Here is a 22,956-nt window from a genome sequence, read left to right on the forward strand (position 1 = left end):
AGCACAGGATAGGGCTTCTGGAATACTTGGAATTTTCTATTTCTGGACCAGGGTGGCAGTTACATGAATGTGTTTATATTGTGAAAATGATCAAGGTATTTAGTTTTTTTTCCCTCTTAATTGAAGTACAACATAGTAGTAAAATAATAAGGTATGAAGAAGATGGTCTGGACACATAGAGGAACATACTAAGTTCTTTCTTAAAACAATATAAAATGTCAATTCTTTCCAACTTAATCTCCCAAATCAATAAATCCAATAAAAATCCCAGTTAGATTTCTTATAGAATCAATTGATTCAATAAAAATTCATTTACAAAGTCATGAGATATTATCTCACTTCAGTTAAAATAGTTTTTATCAAAAAGATAAAAAATAATGGATGTTGGAGAGGATGTGGAGAAAAGGGAACGTTTATACTCAATGATGGGAATGTAAATCAGTACAGTCACTGTGAGAAACGGTGTGAAGTTTTCACACACACAAAAAAAAATAGAACTACATACAACCTAGTAATCCCACTGCTGGATATATATTCAAAAGAAAAGATATCAGTATATTAGAGATATCTGCATTCACATGTTTTTACAATAGCCAAAATATGAAATCAACTTAAATGTCCATCAACAGATGAATAGACAAAATGTGGAATATTATTCAGCCATAAAAAAGAATGAAATCCTGTCATTTGCAACAACATGGATAGAACTGAAGGACACTAGGTTAAGTGAAATAAGCCAGGCACAGAAAGACAAATATCACATGTTCTCACTCATTTGTGGGAGCTAAAAAAAAATTGATACTGTGGAGATAGAGAGTAGAATGATGGCTACCAGGTGCTGGGAAGGGTAGTGGGAGGGGGATAGAGAGGCGTTGGTTGATTAATGGGTACAAAAACACAGTTAAAAGGAATAAGATCTAGTGTTTGGTAGTACAATAGGGTGACTATAGCTAAAACTAATTTACTGTATATTTAAAAATAACTAGAGTAGTGGAATTGGAATGTTCCTAACATGAAGAAATGGTAAAAGTTTGAGGTGATGAATAATATCTCCATTACTCTGACTTAATCATTACACACTGTATCAAAATATCACATGTATCCCATAAATATGTATATATATTATGTATCTATAAAAGTATTTTCAAAGTCTATGAATATCCAAGCCAATTTAGGAAAAAAGATTGAAAACAAGGGATTGGTCTATATATCATTTCTATATTAACACGTATTCCAAGGCCATAGTTACAAAAATAGTCTGTTTGGGGGCAATTAAGAAAAAAATAAACTAGTGGAATAGAAGAGATATTTTAGGGACAGACAGATACAGAGGTGAACATACAATATGATTTAAAGGAGGCAACAAAAATCAATGGCAGAAAGATTGTCAGCTTAGCAAATGGTACCTGGAAATCAGGTGAACTGTATAGAGAAAACTAAAATTGGATCCCTGTACAATTCATAACATTGTCCTCCAAATAGACTAAAAACTAAATGCAAAATATGAAACTGTAAAGTTGATAAAAACAACATAGGAAAATATCTTTTTAAAGTAGACATAAAGAAAGACTTTTTACATAAGGCCTAAAAAACACAAACCATGAGGCAAAAAATGATTTGGGGCTGGCTTAGAAACAGAGACATTGATAATATGATTATACATGGCAGAACATAGTCTGATTCCAAAAATCAACTTACAAATTAGTTAAATAAAACGTACACTAAGCTGATAACAGCCCATATCAATTAATCACCTGACCTGCAAGTATGTGTGTGTGTAGATATATATATATATATATATAAACTGGAGCTGACGTGTTAATCTTTCTTTTACTTTGCAACATAATATATAATACATTATTTTGTCTATGAACAAGAAAGGCCTGCCTACCAACACTTAAGTTATTTTCCTGGTAGTTTTGTCTTGATTCTACAACTGCTTCACTTCTACCATTCTTGAGGCCAGAAATACACCTACAAAATTATTCATTGTATTCTATGTATTCAAACTAACCACGTAAAGATTCTAGGTTGTATATTGGAGGTTTTAATGTTCTTTTACCTGAATTAATATAGTGAGTTACACCAAAACTCACTATCTTATTATTCAATAAGTTTAATTGAACTCTGAGTTTTCAACATCAATTTTTTAAAAATTATCTTGTAGCAATAATTTCTATGCCTTCAGATTAAAATTTTCATTATTTAAGGAATTCAGAGTTAGGCCACTACAGAGTGAGAAAAACATTGGTATAGGCAACATTTAGAAGCTAAAAGTTTTGGGAAATATTTGGAAATACTTCTTTCTAAACACTGTGCCTTTGATAGTTGCTTTTGTTTTAGCAAGCTAAATTTTATTTTTTATATTGTAGAAACATAAATATTGATAACTAAATTTATTATTCTTGATTACAACCAATTTCAAAGCAAAGGCAGAAATAGCTCACCATTCAAGGCCTACAGAAAGCTCAAGAAGCTTCACTCAATTCCTTATTTCTGTCTGTTCCAGAGTCCTGTCTAGTTTCTCCCCTTTCCAACACCATTGGCTTTTGAGCATTCATTGGTCGGTTCATTACTTTCTCTCTTTTGTGGTCACCTTTCCTTTACCAGAACTCACATATTCGCTGTTAAAATTCCCCCCTTCCAATTTTCAAAAATGTATACTTTACAAGAATGTTCTAGCCAGTAAAGGTATTGGAGAGTGCTTACCTTCAAAATAGATGCCTGCCTGGATTTCTAGAACCCTGGGTAGGGTCCTAAGGTCAAGAGAGTGGACGAATTCTTCCAGTGATAATGCCATTGCTATGCCTTGGGTAGTTTGTAGACCTGGTGCTCACAGAAACTTGTGGCTTCTGGGTGACACTTGTCTGCAATTGCAGCTCCTGCTCACCATTTCTTCCTCAGGCAGGCAGGAATGTCACACTACAGCCAGAGTGGGGTGGAGTAGCTCTATGTGGGGAGGACAGTGAAGAGGGAGGAAGGAAGCAGGAGACAAAAAATGTTATAGCTCTTTTTGTTCACATTGTGGCTTCATTTCCTTCTGACATTGAAGTTGAACAGGATGGGGGTGGGGTGAACAGACACTGCCCAAAAAATGAGACGTGCTAAGTAGCGCATTCTGTCCTTTGTTAATCCAGGTGTGCATCTACTATGGTAGAAAAACTGAGGTCAGAGTTGCTTGTGGCTTGCCCACCAACAAAGAACAGGAACCTAGGACTAAAGTCTAATCTTAAAAATGGCACCGTGTGAATTCATTCTCTCTCTAGTTCATTTCTAAAGCTTGGCTTTGTGCCTTATTTGCATACTGTCAGTGCCTTTACGTTAAAATTGGTAATAAAAGTGCTTTGTGTCAGCTCTTTTTAGAATTCTGATACTATACTCTGGAGAGAGTATTGAAACCACTTTTTATTCTTCCACATTAAAAATGTTGCTGAATCTTAAAGGAGGGTAGGGTAGGGATAGAATATGCAAAATGATACAGTAAATTAACAAAGTACATTAAAATGAGTTTTCTAATCTCTACACTATAGTAGAAAGTACTAAAATTACTTGTCAGGAAACCTGGGTTTTCTGGGTTTAGTTGTGCTTTTGATTGACAAAGCTAACGTCAGCCTTGTCTTCTCTGATTTTCATTTGTTTTATTTACTAAATGGAGATGAAGTAGAAAAGTCCAATAAATTTTATAATTTCTTTCAAGTTCACAATTCCACAATTCTGATCTTGTTGTCGAAATTTAGGAGGGGAAGTGATCAGCGTCAAAGGAAGCAGGAGAAACCTCATGAACATTGATCTCTTCAAAATCCTGCCCCTCTCTATTTTTTTGCATGTAACTGAAACAATATTTAAAATATATACAATTAAAGATGGTAGTTCCTAAGTCTCTTCAAGGTAAAGTAAAAGAATATTGGTTGAGGCTGGGTACGATGGCTCATACCTGTAGTCCCAGCACTTTAGGAGGCTGAAGTAGGAGAATTGCTTGAGCCCAAGAGTTCAAAACAAGCCTGGGCAACATAGTGAGACTTTGTCTCTACAAAAAAATTAAGCCAGGCATGGTGGCGATGCCTGTAGTCCCAGCTATGAGGGGGCTGAGGAAGGAGGATCACTTGAGCCCAGGAGTTTGAGGCTACAGTGAGTTATGAACATGCCACTGCATTCCAGGCTGAATGACAGAGAAAGACCCTGTCTCAAAAAAAAAAAAAAAAAAAAAAAGAATACTGGTTGGTATGTATACACTTGAAAGATGACAGGAATCTACACGTTTTCTTTAGTAACCAAACTCCAGGTGCTTATCTATTAACTGTTTTGGCCTTAGGCTGCAGAGAGCATAGCCAGATACAGAGGGTCAGGGGACATCTCAGTTCTACCATGGCCATCATGTAAATGACCTAAAAGATAAATACTGCCTAGTTTTGATATGGAGCTTATAAAACTGTTTCAACTCTTTGTAATCCTATTTGACATTTTCAATGATCAGTCAAGCTTCATTTCTTTCTTTATAAAAGTAGAATTTACGATTGACCACATCAACAGGTTTACTATCATTCGATTCAAATTCCTCACTTGCAACTTTTTTGTCCAAAAAGTTCCTACCCTTAATCTGTCTGCCTTCCATACCCCTCCCCAAAGTTTACAGCCTAGTAGTGTATTTCATGTGGATGAATATATGAAAGAGGCTTCTGTGGACTGCTCCTTAAAAATTATGAATCCGTTAGAATTGATGCCACGATAAATTTCATGTGATATCTAATGCAAGCTGGATTTCACTTATTTTTTTTAATATTCCCAAGTCAAATTTCTATCCTACTAGCCAAACAGCCATTTCGTATCACCAATCTCTTACAATTACCTAGGCTCCATCTGCTTCTGCTCTCGCGACAGATGATGCTCCCTCTGTGATAATCTTCTTCTTTGTATTCTCAATCTTAATTAATGACACTACTATTCTCTTAGTTTCCCAAGCTGGAAGGCTTAGAATCATGTGAGATGCCATTTTTTTCTCTAGCCATTAAATCCATCAGGCCCTATAGATGGCAAAATTCGGTACCACTCACTCTGTCTTTTCACTATATCCCCACTGCTACTGCTTTAGGACAGATCTTAATCACTTCTGACACGCAGGCAAACAAATCCTGATGTAAGCAGCCAAGATAAAATTGACAAAAAAGAGCAATGAGAAGGTACTTGAACCATCAGGTAGTAAAATAAATTATTGGAGTTTGGTCATTAGAACAGCACGTTATAGGTGTAATAATAGATTAACGAGAATTAAAAAAAAACTAGACTGTATATAATAATTTACTATTTGAAAAAGGTGAAATTCCAAGGCAGTGGGAAAGAATGTTTTATTCAACAAATGGTTGTTAAATAATTGGGTAGAGAATTTCTCTAACTTTCCATGCAATAAAATTAAAGTTAGATACATTTTAAAATTAAATTTTAATAAAAATAAACCAGACGGGAAAAATAGGAAAATGTCTGGAAAAGGGTAAGAAAATAACTGTTTCTGAGTAGTAATTGAAGTCTTAAAGGAAAAAACTAATAATATATGACAACTAACTTATGAAATACTCCTGTAAATCAAAAAGGAGTTTGAACGAAATAGAAAAAAAAAAGCACATCCTTCAAATAAACAATGGTTTAGGTGTGTAAAGGCCACTTATTAGTCAATATGCAAAATAAAAATATTCAAAGACTTCTTTTTCTGGCTATGAGCTTGTATCTGACCACATTTCCTACCAAAGGCACCTAGAAGAGCGGTATACTTTTTAAAAAAGCTGTTTTAGGAAACAAGAGAGCTGTCAGGGCGCAGAACATGAGAGGCCAAGATCCCGTAAAGCAGAGCAGAACCACTAGAGGAACTCCATATTCTGCACTTCTTTTCCCTCAAGGCTTTTATGGGTTAGTAACTGGCAGCAAGAGAGAGTCTGAGAAGCAGAGCAAAAACTGGTGGCTCAGGAGGAGAGAACCTGAGTTGAGTTTTTGGCAGTTTCACATAGCAAAAGAGACCAAAATAAATTGGACTTTGGGATGTAGCAAGTCCTCCAGGCAACGTCAGAGAAACGTGTTGCTCAGCAACACTCTTTCCCCTTAAAAATGTTTTGCTCGTTGAAAGCACTACAGGGTTGATTGTATGAGACACAAACAAGAGCATGATTGGTATGAAGCTGAAGAAGCCAAGGAGTGCTTTCAGCAGTCTTGCAGAAATGGAAAGCCAGGGCCAGCCAAGGAGGGAGCAGGAGTCCCAACAAATGCCTGTGTTCTCAGTTGGGGCTCCTGAAGGCTGCTTCCTAAGAGAAAGGGTTGCCTATAAACAGAACTAGCTTTACAAAAACTGAAGCTTAGACTAAAATTAGCTCAATCCCTCATTGGATTAAAGTGGTCTGCCCCTGTTCTTGCTGCCAGATAGAGGCAAATGTAAATCCTCCTGTTGAGGAAAAGCAGTCAGAAGTTCTATAATATTTAAAAATACGACATCTATAATTAAGTATGAAATGAATAGGAATGTCAGAAGACAGGACAGAGAAAGTCAGAGAGAAGGGAGACCACAGAAACAAACTCATGGGGTGATTCTGATATTGGAATTATTGGTCCTGCAATTTAAGATAATTTTGATAAACATGTTCAAAACTAGAAGACAAGAGGGAGAAAAGAACTGCAATCTATAGAAAGTATCGGATGAAAATTCTAGAGTTAAAAAATACAGTAACTGAGATTAAAAATTCAATAATTGGTTTTAACAGCAAATGGGACATACAGTAAGAGAGGATTGTTGAACTGGAAATGGGAGCATAGGAAAGATCTGCTCTCTCTCTCTCTCGCTCTCTCTCTCTCTCTCTCGCTCTCTCTATCTCTGTCTCTCTCCAGAGAGATATTTCAGCCATAGTGGAAAGATCTTATATGTAAACTGAGTCCCAATGTGAGAGGAGAAATAATAGTGGGAGAAGAAATATTTTAAGAGATAATAGCTGAAGATTTTCCAAAGCTGAAAAAGGCATCAATCCATAGATTCAAGCCTTGCCAACACCACCAACGAGGATAAATGCAAAAGAAGGCACACTAAGGAACATCATACTAAAATGTTAAAAAGCCAAAGTCAAAGAGAATATCTTAAATGCACTCTGAAGAAAAGAAATCGTCACTTTCAAAGGATCACCAATAAGATGATAGCTGACTTACTAACAAAAACCAATAAGGGTAGAACACAATGGAATAGCATCATTAAAATGCTGAAAGAAAATAACTACCAACTTGATATTCTAAATCCAGAGAAGCATGAAAGCAACAGCAAAATAAAGACATTTTCGGACAAACAAAAACTAAGAAAATTCATCACCAGTAAACTCTCACTAAAAGAAATACTATAAAGGGTGTTCTTCAGGCGAAGGTAAAATGATCTCAGACAGAAAGTCAAGACCACAGGAAGGAATGAAGAGGGTGAATATGTCAGTGAATTTAATATATTGAGTTCCCAAAACAATAACTAATGGCTTGTGGAGTTTTGAATATATTTGCACTATATATAGTTCATGCAATATATTGTAAAATATAGCAGTAATGCAAAAGCAAAACTGATAATGAAGTTAACATGTTCTAAAGCACTAGGCTTCTAGAGAAGTTGCAAAAGTGATGTTTAATATCAGAGTTAAATGAATAAAAACACATATAATTTCTAGGAAAGCCACTAAAAATAGTAAATGGATGATAAAATTAATTAATCCAAAAAAGACGAGAAAGAAAAGAAAAAGAACCTCAAAATTGCTAGCAAATAGTATGATGGTACACATAAACTCAATTATACTCTTAAAATAATTTAAATGAAATAATATACAAATAAAAATTAAATGGTTTAATAGTTCAAGTAATAAACTAATGTTGGCAGATAACATTTAAACACATAAATTTACTTAAAAATATATAATTTAATTATAAGTTTATAGAAAGTCTAAAGATGAAAAAATGGGAAAATATATACCATAAGACATTAAGCAAAAGAAAGCTCATGAAACTACATCAATATTACATCAATTAGATTTAAAGACAAGAAGGATTATAAAAGATAATAAGGTTATTTGTTTAATAATGAAAGGGTGACCAATTCTTGAAGAAAATTCACAGCTTTCAATAATATAGCTTCAAAATATCTAAAGCAAAATTAACCAAATGAATGGAATCAGACTAAAAACCAACCTGACAGAAAAACCAAATATTTAATTCATAAAATTCATACTGTTAGCGGTGCAATATTTAGTCACTCATATATATTACAAACTGTTGTGATCTATTTTGAAATCAATTTGATGTAGCAATTTCACATTTAGATATAATCAGATACACACAAAGATTTATTTATACCATCAACTGAAGCATTTATTACTTTAATGACCAAAAAAAGGAGGAGAAAAGAAAAGAAAATGCATTTCACATTACCCTAATAATTCAAACAGGGAAGTTCCTGTTGAAAAAAAATCTTGTCCTCACACCAGGCTTGCTACTACTTAATACATCTTCTTAAAATTTCCGCTAAAGAACAGAGATGGACTTGGCTATGAAATGATGATTAAATTGTAGTTAGTATCATTATTGCCAGTGATTTCTATCCCAAGAGAAGTATTGTTGAAAAGAAAAAGAAAAGAAAAATGGCTCAATGCAAACTTTACATAAGATACCAATTCGTTTGCTAAATTCTCTGTAGCTGCTTTCCTAAAAAGTAAGCAGAACTGGCTGAATGTTAAAAAAAAAAAAAAAAAATTCGCAAGCAGAGAAATAAACTTCAACAGTAGAGGCTTAAATCTATATTATAATATTTCAGTGCAATGTAATATTTCTTTGAGTAAAGAATAAACCCTTATCTCCAAGTAGATAGTATCGGAAAAAAAAAAGAAGAAGAAATCTTAGAGATTATTCTGACTGGTATCTAAATCATTCATGCTCTGAAACTTTCTTTTCATTGTTTATTTCTAAAGAAGAAAAAATTAGGCTTATAGGAATCACTTCTGTGATTTTGGATTAGCCAAAATGTGCCATTTATTGGTTGATCATTGAAAGGTTTACAGCATTTCTACCTACAAAATAAGCTTGCTCTGGGGAATCATACAATATCATTAGGGCATTAGGCTCGGCTTTTTTTTTTTTTTTTTTTTTTTTTTTGCATGAGCAACATTTCAGGGATATCCTGCTGTTGTGTGACACCTGGCAGCTCAAGATTTGTATCTCATAAATTCAAGTGCAATGGAAGAGACTACCTTCTCCTAGTTATATCGGGAAAAGTCCCAGAATAAGCTCTGATTAATCCAACTTGGCTCACATGTATATGTCTCAGCTAATCATTATGACTAGAAAATGTAATATGCTAATTTCCCATAATTTCAGGTTCATGGGCTCTACTTTGGATTTTATTAGGCAGTTGTCTCAGCTAAATCACAAAAAGTGTTGGAAGAGGAGATATCTCAAAGGGAAATAAGTGAGCTAATTACCCAAAAGAGAAGGAATGGTGTGTGATAAACAAAATCATAGTACACCCACCATAAATGTTCCCAGTGCCATAAATGGCTTCCATTTGAAATACCTTGATCACCATTCTCTTCTGTCTCCAACCATATGTACATTCTTCTTCTTTTTATTTTATTTTATTTTATTTTGTTTTATTTTATTTTATTTTATTTTATTTTTTTGAGATGGAGCCTTGCTCTGTTGCAGCACCCGGCTAATTTTTTATATTTTTAGTAAAGACGGGGTTTCATTCTTAATTTATAAGAATGAATATGAATGATTTTAATAACCTTGAAAGAAAATAAAATCCTACTATACACAACAATTTGTTTTGTCAAAATGCAACACGCAAAATGCAACAGCCTATGAGTGTGTTCATTCATAACTACCTGGTTTTCAAAGAAGCTCCTGCCTCCCAGCACTTTTAGTTTCCTTTTGAATGAAACTCAATGTAGGATTCATGTTTCTTCCCATGTAGGTTTCTTTTTTTGATCATCCTTTTTTCTAAATTAATGTTTAATTGTCCTTTCAGCAAACCACTGAACTCTTCCCCTATGCTTGTCATTATACAAGGCACTGAGAATATAAGCCCTTAGAGACATTACAGTTTAGCCGACCGTGCCCACAAGTTAAGAATCACAATCCAATGTATACAGTTCAGGAATTTCAAGAATTAGGAAGGGGTCTCCCCAGGAAGAGTGTTCCTCAGATTAATCTTAAAGGGTAAAAAGCAGTCAGGTAGATGAGCCTGCTCACCATGAGGAGACTTGACTCAACTGAGTCGATCTGCATATTTTTTTACACTCAGTTCTGCCTATTGCCCCGTGCCACAGAACAGGAGCACAGGTTGAAATGTCTTGCAAAGTGCAATGTGAATGTTGGTGTTACCGTGTAATTCTGCCCTGACATTTTCCCTTGCTGTAGGACTCAACCTTTCCTCAGAACCATGAAATAAAAAATGAAGCCCTTATATTCATAAGAGATTTTCCAGTTTTTCTCTTTAAATGGTGGAGGTCCTGTGATGTAACTCTAACATTTTCCTCTGACTTTTATATAGCGTTTGTGAAAAGCTTAACTGCAATATGCCTGTAGAAAGGGTATGCCCACTTTTACAGCTCTTTTCTCTTTTCTCTTTTTTTTTTGTTGCACATTTGTTATCTCTTATAACTGAGAGAAACTCAAAGATGCCATTTGCGTTTTGATGTGCTAACATTTTAGAGCCTCATAGAAACAATTCAGTCCTGCATTATTAAAAATAGAGCCTAAAACATTTAAAATAGTTATCTATTACAAATTAAGCACTGATAAGTTGCCACATGCTTACAAAAAAATCAAGTTTTCCTTTTAGATTTCAGACCTAAAAATTAAATAATGTATTAAGTATATATATTACAAAAATAAAATATTAAAATATGCATTAAATACAAATTTAGTAAATTCAACTTAGGATATGTATTTATTTAACCCAAGTTAGTTTATTGGGCAACAGACCATTTGCTTAACCTGACAAATGTATACATGAAACTGTGAGTTACAAATAACTTTTTTTCACCCGGTGCCACTACACTGAGTCAGGGAAGTTACTTGGTGATATGGTTTGATTCTGTGTCCCCACCTAAGTCTCACCTTGAATTGAAATAATACCCACATGTCAAGGGTGGGACCAGGTAGAGACAATTGAATCATGGGGGCAGTTTCATCATGCTGTTCTCATGATAGTGAGTAAGTTCTCACGAGATCTGATGGTTTTATAAGGGGCTTCCCCCTTCACTTGGCACTCATTCTCCTTCATGCTGCCACGTGAAGAAGGACATGTTTGCTTTGCCTTCCACCATGATTGTAAGTTTCCTGAGGCTTCCCCAGCCCTGTGGAAATGTGAATCAATTAAACCTCTTTCCTTTATAAGTTACCTAGTCTTGGGTATCCTTATAGCAGCATGAGAACAGACTAATATACTTGGTAACCAAAGCTTTGTAATATTAACAGCATATTTAACAGTCCCAGTCAAATGGATTACTGGGAAAAGTAATAGAGATGGCAACAAAAACAAACACACAAACATAAAACAACAACTATACACACACAAGGGAGAATGGTGATGGATGCAGGTTGGTCTGGATTCTTATTTCCAAAGTGTTTTAAAAACCTGAAGAACCTACTTTGTTTACTGGATACATCAGCAATACATGGTTGAGGACATTTTGTTTCTCAAAAGTGCTTCTATTTTACAAACTAAGATAATGATACACGATTTGCCTGAGATAATTTTCAAAGTTGGAAAAGTCATAGATCCAGTAACAGAAAAACCTAGGCAGGAACTGTTACACTTACCCACAAAATTTAATCTCTTGAGAAACTCTCAGTAAAAAAAAATCTCAAAGGGATTGAAAAGGTAGCAACAGAAGAGATTTATAGATTCACTTTACAGAAAAATAATAGCTTTAGCTTTCATTACTTTCTAGTGCATCTAATTTCCTTTTTAAATATATAAACTAGCTAAGACTAAATTAAGTAAAAGTCTTGTTATAGATGATGATTTTTTTATAAAGAATTATAGTCATAGTTCAGACTACCTTCTCAGTGTCTCTGTTTTCCGATTAAACTCTGAGAGCATTGCAACAACCCTCATCATATTGTAAGCTCATTGTCTTAGAAGATGTATTTATTTCATTCTCAGGAATTACATATTTATCTTCAAGAATTTGTTATTAGGGAAGAAAATTCTTGCTATAAACAGTTACAATCTCATTACATAGGTATTGTTTTCTGATAGCAAGTATTCAAAAGTAATTGAATATTTTTATCCATTCTCACAATGTTATTTCCAGAATAAAGCTCTCTGAATAGAGCCAGGAAATGGAGAATCTGTTTCTACTATCACCATGCCTTAGGGAAGATAATTAGATGACTGTACATTTGAAATGGAGTTTATAAAATACAGCAACCATAATTTTTTTTTAATTTTTAGTAGAATATTCTTTTTGTTTTGTTTCGTTTTTGTTTTTGTTTTTATTTTTATTATTATACTTTAGGTTTTAGGGTACGTGTGCACAATGTGCAGGTTTGTTACATATGTATCCATGTGCCATGTTGATTTCCTGCACCCATTAACTCGTCATTTTTTTTAAATAATTATTTAATTTGAGGATAGGTTATAGAATCATAGAAAAGTTGCAGAGATAGTATAGAGATTTCCTGAATACCCATACAAACACCTGTTTCCTTTATTTTAACAATTTACATTATGATGGTGCATTTGTCACAACATAGAAGCCAATATTGAGATATTATTATTATTAGCTAAACTTCATACTTCATTAAAATTTTATTAGATTTTGCTAACGTCATTTTTCCTTTCTAGGATCCCATTCAGGATACCCCATTGCCTTTGGCCATTATGTCTCCCTAGGCTCCTGGGGACTGTGGCAGTTTCTCAGACATTCCTTGTTTCTGATGACCTTGACAATTTGAGGGATACTGGTCAGGCATTTTGTAGAATGTGCCTCAATTTCAGTTTGTCTAATGTTTTTCTCATGGTTCACCTTGGGTTATGGGTTTGGGAAGGAAGACCACAGAGGTAAATTACAGTTCTCATTCTGTCATATCAAAGTTATAGGCTATCAACATAATTTATCACTGATAATGTTAACTTTATTTGACTAAGGTAGTGTTTGCCAAGTTTCTCCACAGTATTGTTACCTTTCCCCTCTTTTCACACTGTTCTCCATGAAAACAAGTCATTAAGTGTAGCCTACACTTAAAGGGAGGAACTTACACTGTAGCTACTTGAGGGAGGAATATCTACATAAGTAATTTGGAGAATTTTGCATGAGATATTTCTGTCTTCTCCTTCATTTATTTATTTATTTAATCATGAGTTTATTTATATCAGCATGGGTTTATGGATATATATTTTATATATATCCGTGAATATTTTATATATATCCATGGATATATATTTTATACTTTAAGTTATAATCTAATACTACTTTTAAAACTTATTTTGTGCCCAAATTGTTTCAGCTTTGATCACTGTATACACCACATATAAATATTCCTACATGTATTCATCCATATTTATATAAGAATGTAAACATAAGTTCATACTGATATTGCCTACTGTAATCCAATACTATGTGGTTCATTCTAGCCTTCCTCCTTGGCTTATTTCTATCTTTCCACTCCAGTTGTGGGGTTTGGGAACCTCTGCCTACATTTCAAAAGATGTATGGAAATGCCAGGATGTCCAGGCAGAAGTTTACCATGGAGGCAGAAGCCTTATGGAGAAACTTTGCTAGGGCAGTGCAGAAGGGAAATGTGGGGACGGAGACCCTACAGAGAGTCCCCACTGGGACACTGCCTAGTGGAGCTATAAGAAGGGGGCCATTATCCTTCAGACCCCAGAATTGTAGATCCATCAACAGCTTGCGCCACACACCCAGGAAAGCCACAGACATTTTGTAGAATGTGCCTCAATTTCAGTTTGGCTGATGTTTTTCTCATGGTTCGCCTTGGGTTATGGGTTTGCAGCTGGTGAAAGCAGCCAGAAGATGGGAAGTACCCTGCAAAGTCATGGGGCAGAGCTACCCAAGGCTATAGGAACCCACCTCTTGCATCAGCATGACCTGGATGTGAGACATGGTGTCAAAGGAAATCATTTTGGAACTTTAAGGTTTAATGACTGCCCTATTGGATTTCAGACTTGCATGAGACCTGTAATCCCTTTGTTTTGGCCAATTACTCCCATTTAAGATAGGTGTATTTACTCAATGTTTCTACCCCCATAGTATCTAGGAAGTAACTAAATTGCTTTTGATTTTACAGGCTCATAAGTGGAGGGAACTTGCCTTGTTTCAGATGAGGCTGAAACTGCTATTGCAAAATTGTAACTGAGACAGTGAAAGAGACTTGGCTAACTCCATCTTGCTTCTAACCTCCAATCTGTCCTTGTTCATTCCTGGGAGTAGGCTGAGTTAACTTTGGGAGGAAATTTGGAAGTCAATCTGCATCTTACTCAAGTTCTGAGTCACATATGTAGGCTGAGATCATTGAAGAGCTGTGTAAGTTACCTTGTTATTTCCAAGCTTTCATATTATCTTAGACCCAGGGATGCCTTGTATCCAGAATTGGTCTGAGAAGTGCCACAAGAAACCCAAACCTGTCTTTGAGAATTCTCAAACCTCTTAATCTGGAATATGACCTACTTCTATGGCCTAACTTAAATTATTAATACACATAATACACAACTGAAAAAAGTTTAAAGATGTTAAGCAAATGTAAGAGGAAAATCTATAATCTTCCTGAAAATATGACAAATTTCATATACCTGTTTGTATTTTATAATAGTGCCTGTAGGCCAAATGCTGTTTGTTTTGCTTTACAAAGTCCAACTGCTTTAATGTTGAAGTTAAAACCTCCAGATCTTAGCCTGAATTCCAGTGCTTCTACCATGAATCTTCTTGTCTAAGCAAAGTGGATGACTTGCTCTTCCAGATCTGTATCCCTAATGCAGTGAGAAAAGATTGTTATGAATTACTTTTCTCAGGGGTCTGACTAGGATATTTTTCCATGCCTGAATGACATCAGTGGCCAAGTGAACGTAATGCTCTGCTGGCCAGATTAGGTCACAAGACCATTATGACATTGGACATGAAATGCTTGGACACGGAGCGGAGCATCAAGTAATCCCTCATAAAAGGGGAAATAGATACTGGATGGAAGAAAAAGTCTCTTACACTCATCATTTAAGTTCTAGTTCTAGTTCCTTTACCTCCATGAAGCCTTTTCTAACCTTTAAATTATTTTCAAAATTCTCTCTTCCTTTTCAGAGTTTCCATTCGCTGAATATTTATTATGTGTCCATTTGTATGCTTTTTCCTCTGTTCCTGAATTCTGCATTTAGGGAAAGGAGATTTGGGTCTACTTTGGTTGGATGCACTCAGTAGTTCCAAATACCTTCACCAGCACTATGCTAAGAAATGTTTTCAAAACAAACAAACAAACAAACAAATGAATGGACTTCACATATTTGTTGTATTTAATTGAATAATCTGAAACTAAACCAGGTTAAATTCTACCTACATTCTTACCTTCTCCTCCCCAAGATGACAGAATAGAGTCATGACGAGAGCTGGACCCAGGCCAATGCTAGACTGTTTGTCTCACTGAGAGATTTCTCCGTTGAAGTAAACTGTAAATTCAGGCTTTTGATCACCAAAGCATTATTTAATCTGTATTTGAAGTAAATATCGACCTCATAAAGAAACTGAATATTTTTCTCTTGTATAACATTTTATAGTTCATGCATTAGAATTCAATCACAAGTACTCTATTTTAGAACACCAGTATTGATTGGAAATGATGATCAAGGATTGTGTGCTTGCTAGAACTTAATTGGGAGAAAATATTGCTCCTAAACTCCTTAGCAAACAGCACATAAAATGGTGGAGGCCAGGTCTTATACAGGTTGAGAATTTATCTGATATGCTTGGGACAAAAAATGTTTCAAATTCTTTTAAGATTTTGGAATAGTTCCATATACATAATGAAATATCTTGGGGATGGGGCCCAAGTTTAAATACAAAGTTTATTTATGTTTTATAGACACCTTATATGCATAACTTGAATGTAATTTTATACAATATTTTTAATAATTTTGTGAATGAAACACAGTTTTGACTGAGTTTTGACTTCAACGTGAGGTTAGACGTGTAATTTTCCACTGTGTTGTCATGTTGGTGCTCAAAAAGTTTCAGATTTTGAAGCATTTTGGATTTTTGGATTTCCAGATCAGAAATGCTCAACCTGTATTGCTCTCCTGGAAACGCATGTCTGAGAAGATACTAAGAAAGACAAAGATTTTTTTTCTTGCCACTTTGTAAATTCCTAAGGGACGATTTCATTATGAAACATAGTCATGTGTCACTTAACGATGAGATATGTTCTGAGAAATGCATCCTCAGGCAATTTCATTGTTGCATGAATCATAGAGTGTGCTTACACAAACCTAGTTGTGTACTTTTACTGCACACCCAGGCCATCAGGTATAGCCTATTGCTCCTAGGCTACAAACCTCTATAGCATGTTAGTGTCTGAATGATGTAGGCAACTGTAACACAGTGGTATTTTTGTGTCTAGACCTATCTAAACATAGAAAAAGGCACAGTGTAAACATGGCATTATAATCTTAAGGGACTACCATCACATCTGTAGTCCATTGTTGACCAAACATTAATATAAGGAATGAAAGGAACTTTCAAATGTACGTAAATACCATTTGCCACCTTTGTTCCCACTTTATAGTAAAGTTACATGCTTTTCTACAGTAGAGCCAGGAGGTAACTATATAATCTTCATAAAGTTCTGTTTTGTTTGAAACAAAGTAATATTACAGATAAAGTGCCAAGTAAAATATTTTATGTGTACATGCTATGGTTATCACAACAGTAATTGACTGGAAACACACTTTGATCTGATTTTACATATTACTAGTGAATCTGAAAAGCTGCTAATTATTGATATTGAACCATTTTTAGAATCAAGTTTATATAATTTTAATCTTACACAGATTGAGGTCCCATTGTAACAGTTCTTCATTGATGGATCCATTTTTGTCCTATTTTTAGGAAATTTACTTTTAGAAGAACCACAGAAAACACTTTTGAAGCTCTTATTGGGATGTGGAAGGAGGTTTATCACACTTCCCCTTTGGAAAAAAAACAAAATTGAAAACAGACATAGAAGCAAAATGATGACAGTATAGTACCATTTTGTTGTTGTTTGTTTGTTTGTTTTGGTACAACTAGGCTAAAGAACATGCATATAATCATGCGCTAAAGATCATATATGTAATCATGGGCTAAAATTGGAGCTTCCAACCACTATCCCCTAAGTTTGTGGCTTAGTATTGGCAGCTGAAAGAGCTGAATTTCCAGATTCTACACTTAGGAACATTCACAGACTTCACAGGCCTTGTTCGGGCCTATTGCTATTGGGCCCTGATTTGGTCATGCTTACTAAGTAAAGGCAGGGCAAATAAAGATGATGGGCTCTGTACTCTGCTTGGGGCAGGAGGGGGCTAGGGGTGGAGAGAGAGAAGGTCAGAGAGAAAGAGGGAGAGAGAGAACTTGAGCTACACATAAACCCTTATACCAATCGTGCCAGTAAAGAAACTTCTCAGGTAGAAGCACATGAGAAAAAAGAATGAGCAGCTGGATGTGGTGGCTCATGCCTGTAATCCCAGCACTTTGGGAGGCCAAGCTGTGTGGATCACCAGAGGTCAGAAGTTTGAGACCAGCCTGCCCAACATGGTGAAACCTCGTCTCTACTAAAAATACAAAAATTAGCTGGGCATGGTGGCACACGCCTGTAATCCCAGCTACTTGGGAGGCTGAGGCAGGAGAATCGTTTGAACTCAGGAGGCAGAGGCTGAAGTGAGCCAAGATTGTGCCACTGCAATCCAGCCTGGGTGACAGAGCAACACTCTGTCTCAAAAATAATAATAAAAGAAAAAAGAATGAGCAAATTTGTTTTTTCCCCCTAAAACTAGACATCAGAACTTTCTATTTTTTGGGCAATGTAAGTCTGCCCAAAGTTACAAAATTAGCCCTATATTTGTTTAACTAAAAATATGATTTTATATTATGAAACCTAGAGAAAGAGTTAGAAAAAGTTTAATTTTTTAATATTATAATTAAATACTTTTATGAAAAAAATAAACCTAGGGAATGAGTTAGAAATAATTATACAAATATGTATGTATATGTATATATGCACATATATGTTTATAATAAAATACTTTTATTGAAAACAATTATGGCTATATTACAATAAAAAATCACTGCCCACCCAGTCTCCACCACTGTCCTCCATCAAACCCCAATTTTTGTTTGTGGTTCATCCTGTCATGGCAGAGAGGCAACTGGAATTCTGCCTGGGATAAGGTGAAGATGAGTAATGGTGCCTTCCTATCCCAACCTCTGTTCACTGCAATGGTTGACACAGAGGTCCTTCCACTTGGCTTAAGAGGGGAGTGATCAAAGCTAGAACCATATCCTCTCTGTGGAAAACGTAAATGTTGAGTACAGTAAGACAAAGAGAGTAAGAAAAATAAAATGGATAGAATTTATTCATTTCAATGGCTGACGATGTTCAGACAAAATAGTGAATTACTGCTTGCTGTGTGGTTAGATTCTAAATCTCATACCTCCACATTCTGGCAGAGCCAGTGAACTCTCTAATATCCATAAAATAAATTTCCTTTTTGCTTAAGCCAGAGTCGGTTTCTGTTGCTCACAGCCAAGGACCTCAAATAATATACTACCAGGGAATTATTTCTGATTGCTTTGAGTCACAGGACAAGCTATTAGGCTGGTGCAAAAGTTGTTGTAGTTTTTAAAACACATTAAAAGTAATGGCAAAACTGCAATTACCTTTGCACCTACCTAATAGAAGCTGTTATGTTAATGGACAGTACACTTAGGCTCAAATCCACTGATAAGCAACAAGGACTAGAATCAAAGAGTTTGCTTCTGCAAAAGCATTGATATTAAAATTTAGTCTATAGGGTCTAGGAAAAGGGAATGGAGAAAAACAAAACAAAAAAGCTTGTTAAGAGTTGTATTTCCACAGAAAACTAACCTTGACAAAGTACTGGATTATTCAGTTGCTAAGATTTTCCCAAGTCTCACAAACTATAGGAGAAAGATTACAAAATGGGTTGGTCCCCAACACTATCTGAGATGTAGGTGGAAGTCAAAGACAGCAGAACAGAGTCAGTCCCCCAGTTACATTTTGGGTCTGTAGGCAGGAATAGGTGCTTCTAGTAACAACTTCTGTATCAATTAGGATCCTTTGGTTGCAAGCAACATAAACCAACAATAACTAAAGAAATATGGGGAATTTATTGGATGAATAAGATATATAGAATTGATAGGATGCTGAAAACAGGACAGGAACTGGGGCAGTAGAATCTGGAATGTGTGAGTACTGAAACTAGCCTTTCACATTAACTCCAAAATCAGTAGTGAGAAGTGCTTCCCTGTGTCAAAGTTCCTCTTGATGACCATTGTTTTAGGTACTTTTAATCTATCTGCCCAGCTCCTAGTCATGAGAATTCTCCTTCTCTTGGAGTAATCAGCAGGGATGTCCCTTTCAGCCACAGTTATATCATCTGATCACTTTCAAGACCATGGTTAGTTGAAAGGAGACCAACACCTGAAACAAGCAGGGCCAATCACATTCTCTTCCCCAGAAATTTAAAATTTGAACTAAAAGATATACTGGAAATCAGAAATTGTGTCATTAAAGATAAAACTTCTGAAGAACTAGCCACAAATTCCTGCTTCTGAGGAAGCTGTTACTTTCCCTGACCTCCTCATTCTAAGAGTCTAGTGGTTCAGCATTTCCTTGGATTCCATGAGATATTATAATAGGTTTCTAATAAATTTATCCTGTCTACTTACATTTGCAGATGTCAGCTTATTTCACTCTTATCTGAGAGAGCCCTAATCAATACACTCGAGTGAAAGTCCTCATTGCAAGGATAAGTATTGATTTTTAAGAATCATGTACAATTAGAGTAAATTTGGAAGCCATTCTTCTTTAGCTATATTCTTGGATAGGTCCTAATCCCAGCATAGAGAGTGGCCCATTAATAACTAAACACTGAAGGCTCCAACACTACTTGTTAATGTTGCAACACAGACTTGCAACATTAAAAATAAACAAACCCAGGCATAACGCATGCCTGTAATTAGCATTATAATCCTAAAGAAAGATAATTTAAGGATTATCACCTTGACCCTGCTGGTAACTAATATTTTTCAGAGAAATTTTCTTCTAGACCAAGTCTTTGTAACTGACCATTTAAAGCAAGAAAACCCTGAGAGTATATACGTAATTAGAGATAACCCTGGCCCATAAAATCTTATGCAAGAGGTATTATCCCACAAAGAGCTGTACCTTTGATCAGAGAGGCTGATATTAATGATCATTATCTGCGTAAGAGCACTGGAGCATCCTAGGTGTTTTCCTCCTGTCCTGTAGAAAATAAGGGATCCAGGAAGAGCCTCTCACCCCTACCCACCAGCCAAAGAGACTAATGCAAATATAAATCTCGTAATTGTAAGTATAAACCTTGAGTCTGCAGAACACTTTGTGAACCTGTTGTGCCTACAAAATGGGTGGGGATTCTAAATTTTGATGTGGTTAAACCCATGTTGTACCAGATTCAGTATTTCCTGCTGTGCTAGCTGGAAATAACGGCAACCAATTCCAGTTACTTAACCTAAAGATTAAAATTATTACAAGAGTTCAGAATTGTTTAAAGGCAAGCATGCTGTTGTGGATCAGGTAAAAACTGGAACCACAAATTGAAAGCCTTCTGGAACTTGAAGTGTGTTTTCTCTATCTTTCTTTTTTGTTTTCTCTGTATGTCATGAAAGAGCCTAGGTAGCTCACCCACATTCACTCAGCTAGTTTGTAATAGAGCTGAAACTGAAATCCAAACCTTTTGACTTTAGTGTTGAGCAATTGCTACTTTCCTTTACTTTCCACCTTGAGGGCAACTATATAAAATCAGCTATGCAAATCTAACTCCTTCCATGTTTTACTAAATGGTAAATTGCTCCAAATAAATCGGTACTAAATGATGTTGATGAGTAGCTGCACAAAAGCTCACTAATTCCATTTTCCCTCCTGTCTGCTTGTTTTACAACATGGTATGTTGTAGTAGGTAGAGTCCTAGACGATGAAGCCATATAGTCCCAGCTCTGCACCTCACTAGGCAGACCCTCAGCAAGTCATTTAAACTCTCCAAGTCAGAACATTGTGCTAAGAGAAATAAGCCAGGCACAGAAAAACAAACACTGCATGATCTCATTTATATGTGGAATCTAAAGACGTTAATCTGGGGTGAGCGTGTGGGATGGGATAGGGAGAAGAGGATAGATGGGGAGGGAGTGATCACTACTAATGGTTATGGTGTTTCTTTTTCCTGTGATGAAAATATTCTCAAATTGATTGTGGTGATGCTTGCACAGCTCTGTGAACATAAGAAGAATCATTGATTATACACTTTAGATGGATGAATTGTGTGATACATGAATTATGTCTCAATAAAGCTGTTTTTACAAAGAATAAAATAATACTAATAAACTCTCAAGTCTCGGCTTTCTCCTCTTTTAAAAAACAAAAGATAATAATTGTTGTCCCCCAGGGGAGATACAATTTATGAATGAACATTTACAAATGCTTATGAATGCTGTGAGAGTTAAATAAGATAGCATACATCCATAGTGCACCAGCCCATGGTAAACCTTTGCAAGGTAGTAGCTATCAGTATCACTAGTCTCGTGTCAGTCCTCTAAACAACTCTGCCATCCCATCTCCAGTTCAAAACGCATACGCTACGCCTTTGAGGATTCTCAAAGCAGGAATCTTTATATTGATAAAAACAATCTTCTAGTGCTTTTGTGGAGGAGGAGTTGAGGTAAACAGACAAATTGACATTCATTTTGCCTTAATCCAAGTGTCCCAGTCTGGCTTCCCAAAGAGAACGGCCGGTATTTTGGGGGCAGCTGTCAAATCTTCCCAATTTACACAGATGCAACAGCACCTGCTGAATTAACCTGTGGCATTTACCAAAGCCAACCCCTGCCAAAAACAAATCTCTCTCCTCCTGGTATACTGAATAAGAGATAGGGATGCATTAAACATTTACGAAGACACTTCAAGAGCGTCTCAGGTAACAGGAAGTGTTCTGAGATTGATTTGCCATGCTTTGAGTGCACAGAAGACAGAGGGAGACACACAGGGAATGTTCCTGAGACTTTTTCTTTTCAATCATCCTCTTCTGCGACTTTTACCCTATAATTTATTTTTAAAGAGGCATCATAGTTTTCTGGGTGCCATAACAAAATCTAAAATAAATGTTTTCACCTAGATAAGCACTATTAAAAGGAAAGGATACTGAATTCATTTGAATACATTTGCAGAAGATTGATTTTCCCAAGGGAATGTACCTATCCTATTTCTTTAATTATTCTTGAAGTTTTGCCTATCAACTGACAATTTCTTACAGAAAGGAAGCAAAACAGCCTGGCTTTCCTGACAGTGAAGAATTATAATAATATTAGAATAAAAACGGGTTTGTCACTTTCCTTATCTCTTCTAATGTCTGAGTTACTGGGAGTCAGAAATGTAATAACCCCATCCCAGTAATACAGTTATTCGAATATGTTAAATCTAAAGGTAAATTCAAAGCCAAATTTCTCTAGTTTTTGAAAATCAGTATACTCATTCCTAACTACAAGCATCCAGTATGATTAGTTATACAACATTAGAGAAAATATGGTAATATTCACTTCATTTTTTCAACTGATTATCACCTGATTAGAGAGAAGACCATTTTGTTTCACATGATTTACTCTCAGCAACAAAACTGTTTACTTAAGCATAGGAAGGTCA

At 35.6% G+C, this 22,956-nt stretch overlaps 1 protein-coding gene across 3 annotated transcripts in view; it reads right to left on the bottom strand.

Annotated features, from left to right (window-relative positions):
• Window positions 1–20,651, bottom strand: part of THEMIS (thymocyte selection associated) — a 211,569-nt gene extending 190,918 nt beyond the window's left edge. For 2 of the 3 annotated variants that reach the window (XM_030803433.1, XM_003255690.3), the window contains exon 1: window positions 2,710–2,949. In XM_030803433.1, the coding sequence (XP_030659293.1) occupies window positions 2,710–2,800 (91 nt within the window). In that variant the 5' untranslated portion in view covers window positions 2,801–2,949. Of the gene's footprint in view, window positions 1–2,709; window positions 2,950–20,451 lie in introns of those variants that run through there. The other variant, XM_003255692.3, reaches the window with a different exon arrangement.
• Between the last annotated feature and the right edge of the window lie 2,305 nt (window positions 20,652–22,956).

This window comes from Nomascus leucogenys, chromosome 3, assembly GCF_006542625.1.
Source record: "Nomascus leucogenys isolate Asia chromosome 3, Asia_NLE_v1, whole genome shotgun sequence".
NCBI classification, from domain to species: Eukaryota; Metazoa; Chordata; class Mammalia; order Primates; family Hylobatidae; genus Nomascus; species Nomascus leucogenys.